General features: G+C 54.6%; 1 protein-coding gene across 1 annotated transcript in view; it reads right to left on the reverse strand.

The window, feature by feature from the left end:
* Window positions 1-1,745: 1,745 nt before the first annotated feature.
* The window catches only part of UROC1 (urocanate hydratase 1), a 35,499-nt gene continuing 24,471 nt past the window's right edge, over window positions 1,746-12,773 (reverse strand). The window contains 4 exon segments of the mRNA XM_009200159.4: window positions 1,746-3,055; window positions 3,939-4,038; window positions 8,775-8,856; window positions 9,876-9,975. Of these exon segments, the coding sequence (XP_009198423.2) occupies window positions 2,915-3,055; window positions 3,939-4,038; window positions 8,775-8,856; window positions 9,876-9,975 (423 nt within the window). The 3' untranslated portion in view covers window positions 1,746-2,914.

Genomic DNA, 12,773 nt, shown 5'->3' on the forward strand with positions numbered 1-12,773 from the left:
TATTGCTGGATGTCCAGCACCTCTTTTGGGCTAAAAGGCATCACGTGGATCTTGAGATTGCTAACAGAAGTGTCCACGATTCCCAAATTTTGATGGGAGTGGGGATGGGGTTCATGGGGAGCAAAAGATCATCTCTTTGTCAAAGGTCACAAGTTCAAATCCCAGCAGAGGTCATAGAAGTCACACAAATGTGGGAGACAGATGGGCACAGGAAACATAGAAGCTCATGCCAAGGGACAAACAGCATGCACACTCTGCCTCACCGTGGGGTCTGTAGGGATTGGAAGGGACTGTGGCCAAGTGTAGAGAGCTAGGCCAGCCCAGAGGGGTCCCCAGCAGATCGCTGCCACAGAGGTAGTGAGAGCATGGTGTCACCTTATATCTTGATTTTCAAAAAATAAGCTCTGGATTTCTCCCAATTTGTAAACATTGGTGACAAAGTCAAGTTTTTTAAAAACAGGACAGACCAAACAAAACACAACTGCAGTCTGAGTGTGGTGCTGTGCTCCTGTGGTTCCAGCTACTTGGGAGGCTGAGGCAGGAGGATCGCTTCAGCCCAGGAGTTCAAGGCTACAGTGAGCCATGATTGCACCACTGCACTCCAGCCTGGGTGACAGAGCAAGACCCAGTTTCTAAAAAATATAAAAATAAAACATAACTGCAGGTCAAGTCCGGCCCACAGGCCCCTGTGTGGTTGTCTACTCTGGGAAAACTGGAACGGGAGAGTGCACCACTCAGCCGGGCCCTCCCTCCCTGACCTGGGCTTGCCAGCAAGGAAAGCATACAGTTCCCAGGGACCCTGGGTTTGCAGGGAGCAGGGGCTGCCCAGGGAGAGGACCCTAATGCTGCACTACAGGGCCTGAGCCTTTCTCACCACCAACTGTTAAGGCAACTGAACCCTATACTCATCATGGCCAGTTGGTTTCTCTTTTAATCATTTTGATGAAAACATTTCTAACTGGACTATACATCCTTGTCTTCTGAAAAAGAAGATGGTACTAGGCACATCAGAAGCCACACTGTTCCATCCATGGCGACTGCAGCTGTGGCCAGCTACCCCAATTCCGCTGTGAGCCCCGTGGGAGTCAGCTGTCACTTCCCGCTGTAGCAGCCGACAGCAGGTTGGCATGCAGGGGCCCAGGGAAGTAGCTTGCTCCCTGGCATGGCTTGGTATGGAGCCCAGAGGGGGCCTGGGGTGTGGCTGGAAGCCACCAGAGCCCTGCCTGTCCTTCAAGAGGGAAGGTGCTGGATGGGGAAAGGGTGATGCCGGGGCCCTGCGGCCTGCTCTTAAGATGTGCGCACAGATCCATGCAGCAGGGTCTTCCATGGAGATGTGGGGACAGATGATGCATCCCTACACAGTCTGTCCCATCTCTCTCTATCTCTGTCTTTCTCTCTTTCTCTGTCTCTTCCTCTCTGTATCTCTCTGTTTCTCTGTCCCTTTCTCTCTGTCTCTCTCAGTGACTCTGTCTCTGTCTTTCTGTCTCTGCCTCTCTCTGTAACACTCTCTCCTCCCTGTCTCTGCCATGGAAGGATGCAGCGAGAAGCTGGCCTCACAGCAATCACTCCAGCTGGCACCTGATCTTGGGCTTCCAGCCTGCAAATGTGTTTCATTTCTGTTGTTTGGGCCCCAGTGCCAGATGTTATGTGGCAGCCGCCCTAGCTGACCAACCTGGTTGCTGTGTTTCCAGGCCCCACATCTTGGTTCTGGCAGGAAGAAGGGGTGAAGGCAAAAAGCAACCCCACTGGATCTGTCCATTTGATTAGAAAAACGACGGCTCTCAAGAAGGCCGGCCCCACAGACCCCACCGTCATCTCGTGGGCCAGGACTAGGCCAACAGTCCCTCCTAACAGCAAGGAAAGCTGGAGAATCAGGCGGTTTTCTTACCCTATATTGCTGCCCACACAAAACGAGGCTTTTCTTCACAAGGGAAAGGGGAGAATGGCTACTGGGGAGGAGACGCGGAGTGCAGGGAGGGTGGGGACCAAGAACCCGGCTGGCCTGCCCCTCTCCAGTCCACAGACATGTGGGGTGTCTGGTTTTCTGTGGCCCTCAGAGGCCCACCCCACAGGCTCTTTCTCATTTCTCTGTTTAGGATGAGTTATCTGTTCGTCCGCTGCACGCCCAGCTAAGAGAATGAGATTCATGAGCCATGGCCTTGACAGAGGCCACCTCCCCCATCCCAGTGACCTCCCACAAGGCTCTGGACCCATCCATTGCTGGGCTATGGGATTGGGGGAGGGGTGCCAGACTCCAGCCTCAGGGGCCAACACTCTTCCTGAAGTCTCCTTCGCTGTATCCCTCAGGCTGTGCCGGCCTCAGGGGGTGCCCCTGCTTTCTCATTTCTTCCCCAGTAAGTGATCATTTATCCTTAGGGCAGACCTGGCCTGCCTGTCCATCAGCCCACAGTGCAGCACACAGCTCTGTTAAACCCTTTATTTCCCCGTCTATCCTCCTTCCTGAACTCCTCCAGGCCAGCAGCCCAGTGTGCCAAGGGTCCAGAAAGTGTTTGCACAGACAGCAGATGGGCAGCAGACAGACAGAGTTGCATGGAGGCTGGCAGGTGGCCAGGAAGCAGAGGGTGTGATCATCCCAGCCGGAGATAGCTTGGCCAGTGTTCACCGCAGGGCCCCTAGGCAGGCTTGGGACTCGGCCCTAAATGGACTTTGACAGCCTTCAGGGCTCCCAGGCAAGTGGCATGGTCGTGGACAGAGGGCTGCACGTCTCTGGGCCTCAGCGGGCTGTCTGTAAAATGCGGCTGTGGTGGCACCCTGCGCAGGGCACCATAAAGGCCACGTGAGGATGTGCGAGAAGTGCAGGTGGTGCGGGTGTGCAGGAAGGGTGTGTGCCATGGTTGGGCAGGTGAGGATTGCCAGCAAGAAAGAGAGGCAGGGGCCGCGACTCGTGGCTCCCTCAGAGCTGCAGGGCCTGCTGGAGCACCCGCTCATCCTCCACCTCATGGGGCAGTGTCACCACCAAGCTGCTGTTCTCCTGCATGGTCTGGCAGATGATCTCATAGGCCTTCTGGTTCCCTGACCAGCAACGCCGGGCCACCTGGAGCAAGAAGGGGGAGAGCAGTCCATGTCAACACGCCTGGGCTTCCCATGTGTGTCCTGGCTCCCACACTTGGGGCCTCTCTGCTTCGGGACCTCTGAGGCTGTCCATGGGGCCAGCTGCCCTTTTGTGTCTGCCCCATCTCCACCCCCAGCTTAGGCTCCCTGTCTCTGGCCCTCCTCTGGGATCTGAAACTGGCCGTTATCACACCCAGTCCCGCTCCACCGGCTCCGAGAATGGCCTCACCTCCAGAGTCCTCCGCAGCACCTCCCTCCCTTCTAGAATCCACCTTGACCTGAGCTTTACCTTCACAATCTCCCTGCAGTCTGCTTTCTTCCCTCCACCTGGTCTCCCCTGGACGATGCCATACCTCCTGCCCCATTCCCCACTGCCATTCTTGCCACCCCTGCCCCCACTGTCCACACAGTCCCCACACCTGTCCCCAACCTACTTTTCCATGCCACAGCCGGGGCGTCTCCTAGAACAAAACCTCCTGCTCTGGGGTGAAGACCTCCAGCCCCAGCCCTGCCAGAAGCCCTGCAGCTCCCGGTGAGTCGGGGCGAGTCTCCTGCCAGCGCCCTCTTTGTCCTCATGCTCACACTCTGGGCCCAGCCCAGGGACTCTTAGTCACCCAAACTATCTGAACTCCCGCCTTGGCTCCAAGCCTCCCCTCATTCTCTGGGTCCCACCTGTCTCCCCATCATCACCTCACCTGACCTCCATTTGAGCTGATTCCCCCTTCCTGGCTGCTGTGCTGTGGTCATGAGAGGAATCCGGCCCCTGTCCCCCCACCCAGGAGATGATGTATAACAGCAAACGTGGATGGGGGTCACCCAGCTGAAGGCCCTGCCTTCAGGAGGTGGCGAGGACTGGGCTGACTTACACCATTAGAGACGTCCCAGCTGAGCATCAGCCTGGCTCTCTGCTCGGCCTCTGGGGTACCGTCCAGCACCAGGCCGAATCCCCCGTTGATCACCTCACCCCTGTAGGAGGCAGAGGAGTTTCCAGTTCAGTCCTTGGGCCCAACCCCGCACAGAGCAGGCAGAAGCCCATGTTTTGGAAGCATTGGCTTGAGACGGCATCAGGGTTGGGGCCGCCACACTGCCGGCCTCTGCAGCCTGGTGGATGCAGGAGTCATGTAGGCAAGCAGAGCTGAGAGCAGCGTGGCCACCTGCCGCCTCTCTGTCCACTTGTGCCCCCTGTGCTGGGCCCGTCGGCCTCACGCCCACTTCCAGCACCCATTGGAGGTCACCCCTTGAGGGAAACCTCCTGGGCACCCCCGGTGGGCTATAGCTGCCCGCTCCCTGCATTCTCAGGGTGCTGCCCTATGAAGCACACTCCCCTTGGTGTGTCTTGTGTTACTCAGTTCAGTCGTCACTCTTTCTGGTTTTAGTTTTAAAAACTATTTTTTTTTAGAGATGGAATTTCGCTATGCTGCTCAGGATGACCATGAAATCCTGGCCTGAAGCAATCCTCTTGCCTCAACCTCTCAAAATGCTGGGATTAGAGGCGTGGGCCTCTGTGCCCTGCCTGATTTTATCCTTATGATCTTTATCTTCTTTCTGCTTGCCTCAAGTGTATGGTGGGGTCCTTCTGATTACCTGATCTGAAGGCTAAGTTCCTTTATTTTCAATATTTCTGATTTTCTAATTAATGCATTTCTCTCCCTCTAACAGTTTTTGATATGTTCTTGTTTTCATTTGTTTGCTAATAGATGAGTTGAACAGATGAGTTTCCTAATAGATGAGAAGTGTGTTGAAGCTTTGCCGCTGTTTCCGTACATGTGCACTGCAGCTGTTCCCCATCAGCCTGGGATGGCCCTCCTCATCCTCAGCCATCCACCTACGAGCTGCTGCCCTTGAAGGATCCAGCCTTGGCTCCTGCTCAGTCTTCTCAGCTTTCAGTCACACACAAGAAGCACCCTTGATTTGGTAAACGCCTGTCATTGTGTTGTTGCAAACGTGTCCCTCCTGCCACTTAGTCCTCACTTGCAGTATATCTGTTCCTTTTTCTTCCAGCACCCAAAATGTGCATCTGGTTTCCCTTGTCTCACATCCTTCAGGCCCATCTGGCTTTCCCTGCTTCTCTGCTCAGCCTGAATCCTACTGACCACAATCTCAACCAGTTCTCACCAGGAAGCCGGTGAGAGGTGCCCTGTGCCCCTTGCAGCCACCTGCACTGCCCATTCCTGGTCCCAGAAGCTGCACCCCTCCTACGAGTGAGCCAGCCCTGCTGTCTACCATGCTGCACTTGCATTCCTGCACCTGGGCAATCCATGCCCTGCAGTGGGTTGCCCTCACACCTCCCAGCAGCCTCCAGGTGGGAGGGTGCTCTGAGTCGATCTAAGGTCATTGCCATTCATCTGTCAGAGCAGCAACAGACATGCCCAGGCCTGAGCACTCCCAGTGTCCCGCAGCTGGAGAGGCCTCTTAGAGATTAGAACTACAGATTTTGTTTTAGAAGCCTGCATCCCAGAGGGTCAGAGACCAAGGCCACTCAGCTACAGGTGACCTTAGCAAACTGACCACAGAGGAGCCCTGAACTTGCAGATCCCAGGAAAATGGGAATGCTAACACATTGCTATTAATAGCGAATTTGGGGTAACTCACAAATGGTGTTGGAACAACTAACTATACCTTTGGGAAAAACATGAAAGTAGAAAAACATAAATGCCAGATGTATTAAAGTGCATGATTCGATGAGTTAACATATATGGATAGTTTAGAAGGCCTTGCACATGTTACACTCTACAAGTGTTAGCTATTATCAGCTCATTTCCTCTTCACCCCTAGCCTACAAGGCAGTTACTATTATTATGCTTATTTTCTCATTGAGAAACAAAGGCACAGCAAGGCTACCCTGTGCAGGCAGATGGCCTGACAACTGCTGTCAACTATGGCACTCCAGGGCTGTCCATTGGGGCATCGCAGAAGGCATGTGGGAGGGTGGGGGAGGGCTGTGTGCACAGACAGGGCCCTGGAAGCTCTGGCTACTCAGAGAGGTCCTTGGGGCAGAGGATCAGCGTCACCAGGAGTTTGCTGGAAATGCTGAATCTCCATCCCACCCCAGACCTGCTTTTCTTTCTTTCCTTTTTCCCTTTTTTTTTTTTTTTTTTTTTTTTTTTTTTGTAGAGAGGGTGTCTCACTATGTTTCCCAGGCTTTACTCAAACCTCCTGGGCTCAAGCAATCCTCCTGCCTCAGCCTTCTAAGTAGCTGGGACTATAGGCATGCACCACCAGGCCTGACTCAGACCTGCATTTTTATAATAATCTGCATTTTAATAATATCCCCAGAGGATTTCTGTGCACATTCAAGTTTCAGATGCACTGTAAGACATTGTTTAGTGTGAAAAAGTGGCAGTATCCAGATACAGAATAAATGGTGGATAGAACATAGCCATCTACCCTTGCCCCTCCCGCATCTCACCAACAAAACTGCAGAGGAATTATTTAACCCACAAGGATGAGGAGAAAGGGCCAAGAGAACGGGTGAAGGGATTCTGAAAGCTGGAGGCAGGCATCAGAAAGCTCCAGCTCAGTATGGCCATGGGAGGGACCGGCAGAACCCATTGGCGCCCCAGGACCCAGGGAACCCCAGGAGTTGGTGGTCAGCACCAAGGGGCTCCGAAGGAGGGCAAGAGCAGGGGTAAAGTCGGAAACACCGGCTGGAAGCCTGCTCACCTGAGGTGGGCTCCCAGCTGCCCACCCACCTGCTGCCTAGAGGCTGCCTGAGCGGGCCCTCGGTGGCCACTGGAACTGACCCTCTCACATGTGAGGCTGCAGCACCAATGGGGAGGCCTCACCCCTCTCACTGGGTCCTCCCAATAGGGAAAGGAGATCAGAAAAGTCTTTTTTGAGGTCCAACCAACCCAAGAACAACAGCCGGGCTCTTGTCTTGATCTCTTGTACTCTGTGGCCCAGCCAGATGGCCCTGTCCTGCAGCCTGTGGTCCAAACATCCACCTGAGCATGCAGGGCTGCAGCCAGCCGAGCAGTGCCCTATCTAAACTTGAGCGCTGGGCAGATGGCACAAAGACAGATGGCAAACGGGCAATCAGGAAGAGGGCTGCAGGAGACAGTGGCACAGAGGAGGCTAGAAACAACACACAGCTGTCACTGGTTGTCCTGGAGTGGAGCCAACAGACAAGCGGAAACACGGGAAGGTCAGTCCAGGAATGTGAGGGTGAGTGCACAGCCTAGAAACAGGGATCAATGCTCAGGAAGGAGAAACTGCAGAGTTGCAGGGGGTGGGGCGTCCCCTTGGAGTAGCCACAGTGGGGATGGAATCGGGAGTGGCATCCCTTTCAAGTAGCCACAGTGGGGACTGAGTTGGGAGTGGCGTCCCTTTGGAGTAGCCATGGTTGGAGGATAGACAATTTTTTCCGACGAGTTAGATTATGTACATGTGTAAGTGTGATGGGTCCCAGAATGAATTTGTGGCACTTTCCCAAAAGACCCCTTAAGGGCAGCAGGGTAAAAGGTCCCAGTATCTGGTCAGTCTGTGTCCCTGTCCATAGAGTCTGGGGCAAACCTTGGGGGAGCAACTTAGGAATTTGCAGGGAGCATTACCTGTCTTGGGGAGCTCTGAGGGCAGGGTCAGTTGTGCACTGTGTCTGCCTGAATTCTGGCCCTGCTGTCCCTGCCCTAAGGCCCTCAGGGTATGCCCTCTTCCTCAGCCTGCCCAGCCCTGTCCCTTCCTGCCTTTGGCTGTCTGTCAGCAATAATAATGGATCCTGGGGAACCTGGGGTCAGACCCCGGCTCCATTGCCAGCTCCGTGGCCCTGGGCAAACTGCTCAGCCTCCTTCAGAGCCACTCTCTTCCCCTCCAGAAATGACTCAGGAAATCCTGCACAGAAATGCCAGCTACCCAATGGCCAGGCAGCCCTTTTCTGCTCGGAGCTTTCTACAGCCCGTGTGTCGGAAAGGACATGGCCTTAGTCACATTTTCCTCCAATTACAGCCACCTGAGTGCCACAGCACGGAACTGCAGCCTCCAAGGACACGAGGCCAAGCCAGCCTGTTGGAATGCTCCGCCAGGACTTGGCTCTGGAGGGTAGGGGACCACTAGACCCGACCAAAATAGGCTCAGAGGCCAGTCTGGAGATGGCCAATGGAGCCGGGCAGGGGGCGTTGTCCTCCCTCCGAAGCTGCAGCACCCCTTGCTGCTCCCCGCAGCCTAGAATCCAGCTTCAACTAGGAGTCCAGACTTGGGCACCTTTTCTAATAGAGGCCAGCCGGGCAGGGGCAGAGCTGGGAGCCGAGGGGAGAGGGGAGCTGAGACCTCAGGTCTCCTGCCCCCAGCCCAGCTACCCTGGGAGCCTCAGCTGGGTCTTGCACTCTCAGGTGAGGTGGTCAGAGCAGGAAACAGAAGACCCTGGCCATGAAAGCACCAGGAATTCCATGGGAACACATGGAAACTGACACGCTGGAAACTGACATGAGGAGGGCGGCTGCCATTCTTGCAGAGCCTCTGTAAGAGGCCTCCGAGACCCACGCAGCAGGGGAGATCCAGAGAGGTGGGGTGGCTAATGCAAGTCCTCTCCTGAAGTTCTGTCATCTGTCTCCGCTCATACAAGGAACACATTTTCCACAAGGTGCTGGCAGGGGAGGTGACCAGGGAGGTAGGGCCCAGGACTTCAGGCACCTCAGCCTGGCCCTGCCCCAGAGGAACCCCCAAAACTTCCACATGAGCCCATACCCTGTCCTCTGAAACCTTCTTACCAGCCCACGCCCCCTCCGTTGTGAAGGGCAACCCAGGTGGCTCCGCGACAGGCATCTCCCACGAAGTTCTGCACAGCCATGTCTGTGGAAATAGAGATGCCTCTGCTCATCACCCCCTGCACTGAGTAGGCGCCGGGCTTAGTCAGGCCAGCCTCGGGTGGGGGCATCGGCAGGCCCCGCTGGCTAAGCCAGCACTACTTGGCTGGAAGGATGGGGCGGCAGCTAGGCCCTAGGGACGGCGCCTCTCACAGCAGCAGTCATGTGTGCTGGCAGAGCCAGAGCTGGAGCAGGAGAAATTGACACATGCCTAGTTGTCCCATGGTGGAGCTCTCCAGCACTGAGCACCAGGTAAAGCACTCCAGAAGCAGAGAGAACAAAAGAATTAAAAGGGATGTGGAACCAGTGTTAGTTCAGATAAGCAGAGGGCCAAAGAGAGTCACTCCTACTCTTAAAAACGGGGGCAGAGGAGCAAACTGCAAATGAATGGCTTCCCTTGACCCCATTAGGGAACTGAGGTCCCAGGACAACCATCCAACCTGAAACCTGGGGAGTGAGAGCATCTGCAGAGAGAAATAGAGGCCAAGTCGGTCACCTTATAAGTGTTCAACACATTGCTAAGGGACAGGCGTGGGCCAGCCTGAGACCGTGAGCCCCTGGGTGGACAGAGATAAAGGGGTTTGCACAGTCTTGCAGGCTCTTCCCCTCAAAACCCCAATGGGTGCCACAGAGAAGATCAGGGAGAGCTCTAAAAATATGCCCCTCCTCTTGGTGCTGGGCTGTGAAGATGGGGAAGAGATCAGGAGCCAAAAAACGCAAGAAATGCAGCTCTAGGATCTGGAAAGGTAAAGAAACAGCTGGCTGCCCACAGCCTGAAGGTCACCCATGTCCAGGGCAGCCCGCTGGCCCGGTGTGCCTGGCACTCGCCAGTTTTACAACTGGAAGTCCCACATCCCAGGCCCCCTCAGTCCTGGGTTGGTCACTCTATGCTGAGCCTCTCAGATGCCAGAACATCTTTTGAAACATTGTGACTGACTGAATGCATCAATTTTTAATAAAATCCAAATCTAAAATGAAAGTTTAAGACATTTTCGTCTTCCTCACCTGCACAGAAGGCAGAACCATCGTAAATGTTGGAGGTCTCCCTAAAGGGGCTGTCAGTGCCACTCACGTCATGGTGGTCTCGGCTCAGTACCACCGGCGCCTGTGCGTGAAAGGACAGAAGCTGTCAGCCAACAATGTCCAACATGGCTGCCTGGTAAAGGCTGAGGACAAGGGGCAGGCCACACTAGAACCCGCTGGATTTCTCCCCCTGGAAAATAGACCCTTTTCACAACTATTTCTGATGTCATCTGTAGCTTGGAATAGATTCACGTGTGTCCGGCAGCACTCGTGTGTAATACATGTGTGAGCTCACCGAGCACTCACAGCCACTCTGTTCAGATAGGCACAACTGTTATCATGCCCACTGCATAGATGAGAAAGTGGAGGCACAGAGAGGAGAGGAAATTTCCCCTACATCACAGAGCGAGTGAGTCGTGAGCTGGGATTTAACTGGCTACTTGTTATGTGCTGGTGCTCCTCATCTTACGACAGGGCTACATCTTAATAAGCCCATTGTACCCTAAGTAAAAAATGACTTAGAGTATTTTTAACTTACGATGGGCTCATTTGGACACAACCCCATTGTACGTCGAGGACAGTACTAAACAAGTGTCGCTTCGCACCATTGTAAAGCAGAAAAATTGTTAAGTCCTAGTGTCTGCTTAGTCTGGGCTCAAGCCTCAGGCAGCCTGGCCCTTGACCTGTGCAATAGAGACATGGCTGGCTGATGACCTGGAGGTGTTGGGGGACATCACTGGGGGAGTATTTGGCAGCACCTACCAAGAGACCTTGGGCAGGTCACTTCCCTCTGGGAATAGCTCTTGGTTTCCTGGACGAGGTAATTGCTAAGAGCCTTTTTGTGCTACCAGTCTCTGTGAGGACAAAGACTTTTCGCACAGAGAAAGCACTCACACTGAGTTTGATTTTTTAATACGCTCATCGACAGCACTCCCTGTTCCCCAGGAATCTCTGGCTGCGCAGATACCCAGGAGAGGCAGCTGGCTGCTGCTTAGCCCCGGCGAGATGGTTGTCGTGCAGCCCTGGAGGTCAGGTAGGGCTGTGGCTAAGGGCAGGTCAGCTGGCTCCCCTATGCTGTGCACAGGCAGGCCCGCTATGAAAAGGAGTCCTGGCCAGGCATGGTGGCTCATTCGTGTAATCCTAACACTTTGGGAGTCCAAGGCGGGAGATCACTTGAGGTCAGGAGTTCGAGACCAGCCTGGCCAACATGGCAAAACCCCGTCTCCACTAAAAATGCATAAATTAGCTGGGTGTTGTGGCGCACGCCTGTAATCACAGCTACTCAGGGGGCTGAGGCAAGAGAATCACTTTAATTTGGGGGTGGAGGTTGCAGTGAGTTAAGACCCCGCCTGGGCTATGGAGTGAGACTTTCTCCCGAAAAAAAAAAAAAAAAAAAAGAGAGAGAGAGAAAAGAAAATGAGTTCTAACTGGCAATTTAAGAAACAGAGTGAAGGAACTAGGAGGAGCCCTGGCTAAAGAGAAGGGGTAGGGGGAGCCATCTGATACTCAGCACAGGGAGCGTGTCAGCCTGGCTCTGCACCGTTCAGTCAGGAGAGGGAGCAGGCAGGTCAGTACCTGGTTCGCAGTGTACCTGGGGAGCAGCCCAGCTGTTCCAGCTAAGTAGTCCTATTCCCATCACCAGGCCCTGGCAACTTCTTCCAAGTGTCCCATAAAGCAGATAGGGCTGGTTGATGGGCGTGAACTTCTCAATCTCCCCAGGGGATCCCGAAATTTCACAGGCCCCCTGTGCCAAAGGATACATCCTGCCAAAAGCCTGGGATGCCCTGTGCTCCTGAATGAAGAGGCCCACCTTTCCCTCCTTCGACAGGCCAGGCCTGTTCCCACGTCTTCACCTGTGCAATGAAACCACCTTCCCCCAGATATCCTGACACTTTCTGGCCATTCAGGTCTCAGCTCAATGTCAGCAACTCAGAGAGGCTGTCCTGACGACCCCTCTTCGCCATGTTCATATCCTGCATGCCGCTCCTCACCCTCTGAAACCCTGTCTCAGTGTGTACCTTCAGCTTTGCGTCAATCACCCTTCACCACACTACACAGGTCTGTCTTGTTCTCTGCTATGTCCCTGGGGGTTAAGACATGCTGCACAGCAGCTGCGCTCAGCCTAGCACTGTCCGGTGAATGAACGCATGCTTACTGACCCGTTTCTGCCAGCCAGCTGACCGCAGCCCGGGGCCAGTGCGCCTAGAACTTCCAGTCCCCGGGAACACCTGGGCTTCCAGGAAGCACTGGGTGGGTGTGTTTGGCTGTGCCCCACAGGGCTGGCTGCTGCCTTTGCTGCCGGTGCCACCCCCAGAATCATGCCAGGGTGGCCTTCACACCTCTGTCCCAATGTCTATCTTACATCTGACCAGTAACATTCCTGGCACTTCTGAAAAGAGAGACGCCCACAAGAACTCTGTGGCAGGAGGAGCCAGAGTCCCTCGGAGCAAGCACGCCCAGGGTTCCGTCCTGGAGGCAGGCCTGGCTGATTGGAAGCAAAGTGAGCAAAAGCTAGGGAAGTTTGCCATTGCTTGAGAAAAGGGAGTTCCATAAAGATGTGTAAAGTTACTTTGTGGAGGCTGACTCACTCAGTCCTCACACACACGCTTTTTATTCTCTTTTCACAGAAGAGGGAAACCAAGGCTCAGAGAGGGCCCTGGACTTGCCCAAGGTCACACAGAGGGAACAATGATGGGGCCTGACCCACACAGAGCAGGGTCCCCAGATACCTCCCCCAATCCCAGATTATCCCCAGAGGGGCCTTGGAGCCCCTGAGCCACCTATACTCCAGGGAGGTTACCTATTTCGAGCACTGCTCCTGCTCCTCCAGGCCCTGCTTCCCACCACCCCCTCACGGCCGCCTCACCCTTGCCTCCCCAA

Source organism: Papio anubis, chromosome 2, assembly GCF_008728515.1.
Source record: "Papio anubis isolate 15944 chromosome 2, Panubis1.0, whole genome shotgun sequence".
NCBI classification, from domain to species: domain Eukaryota; kingdom Metazoa; phylum Chordata; class Mammalia; order Primates; family Cercopithecidae; genus Papio; species Papio anubis.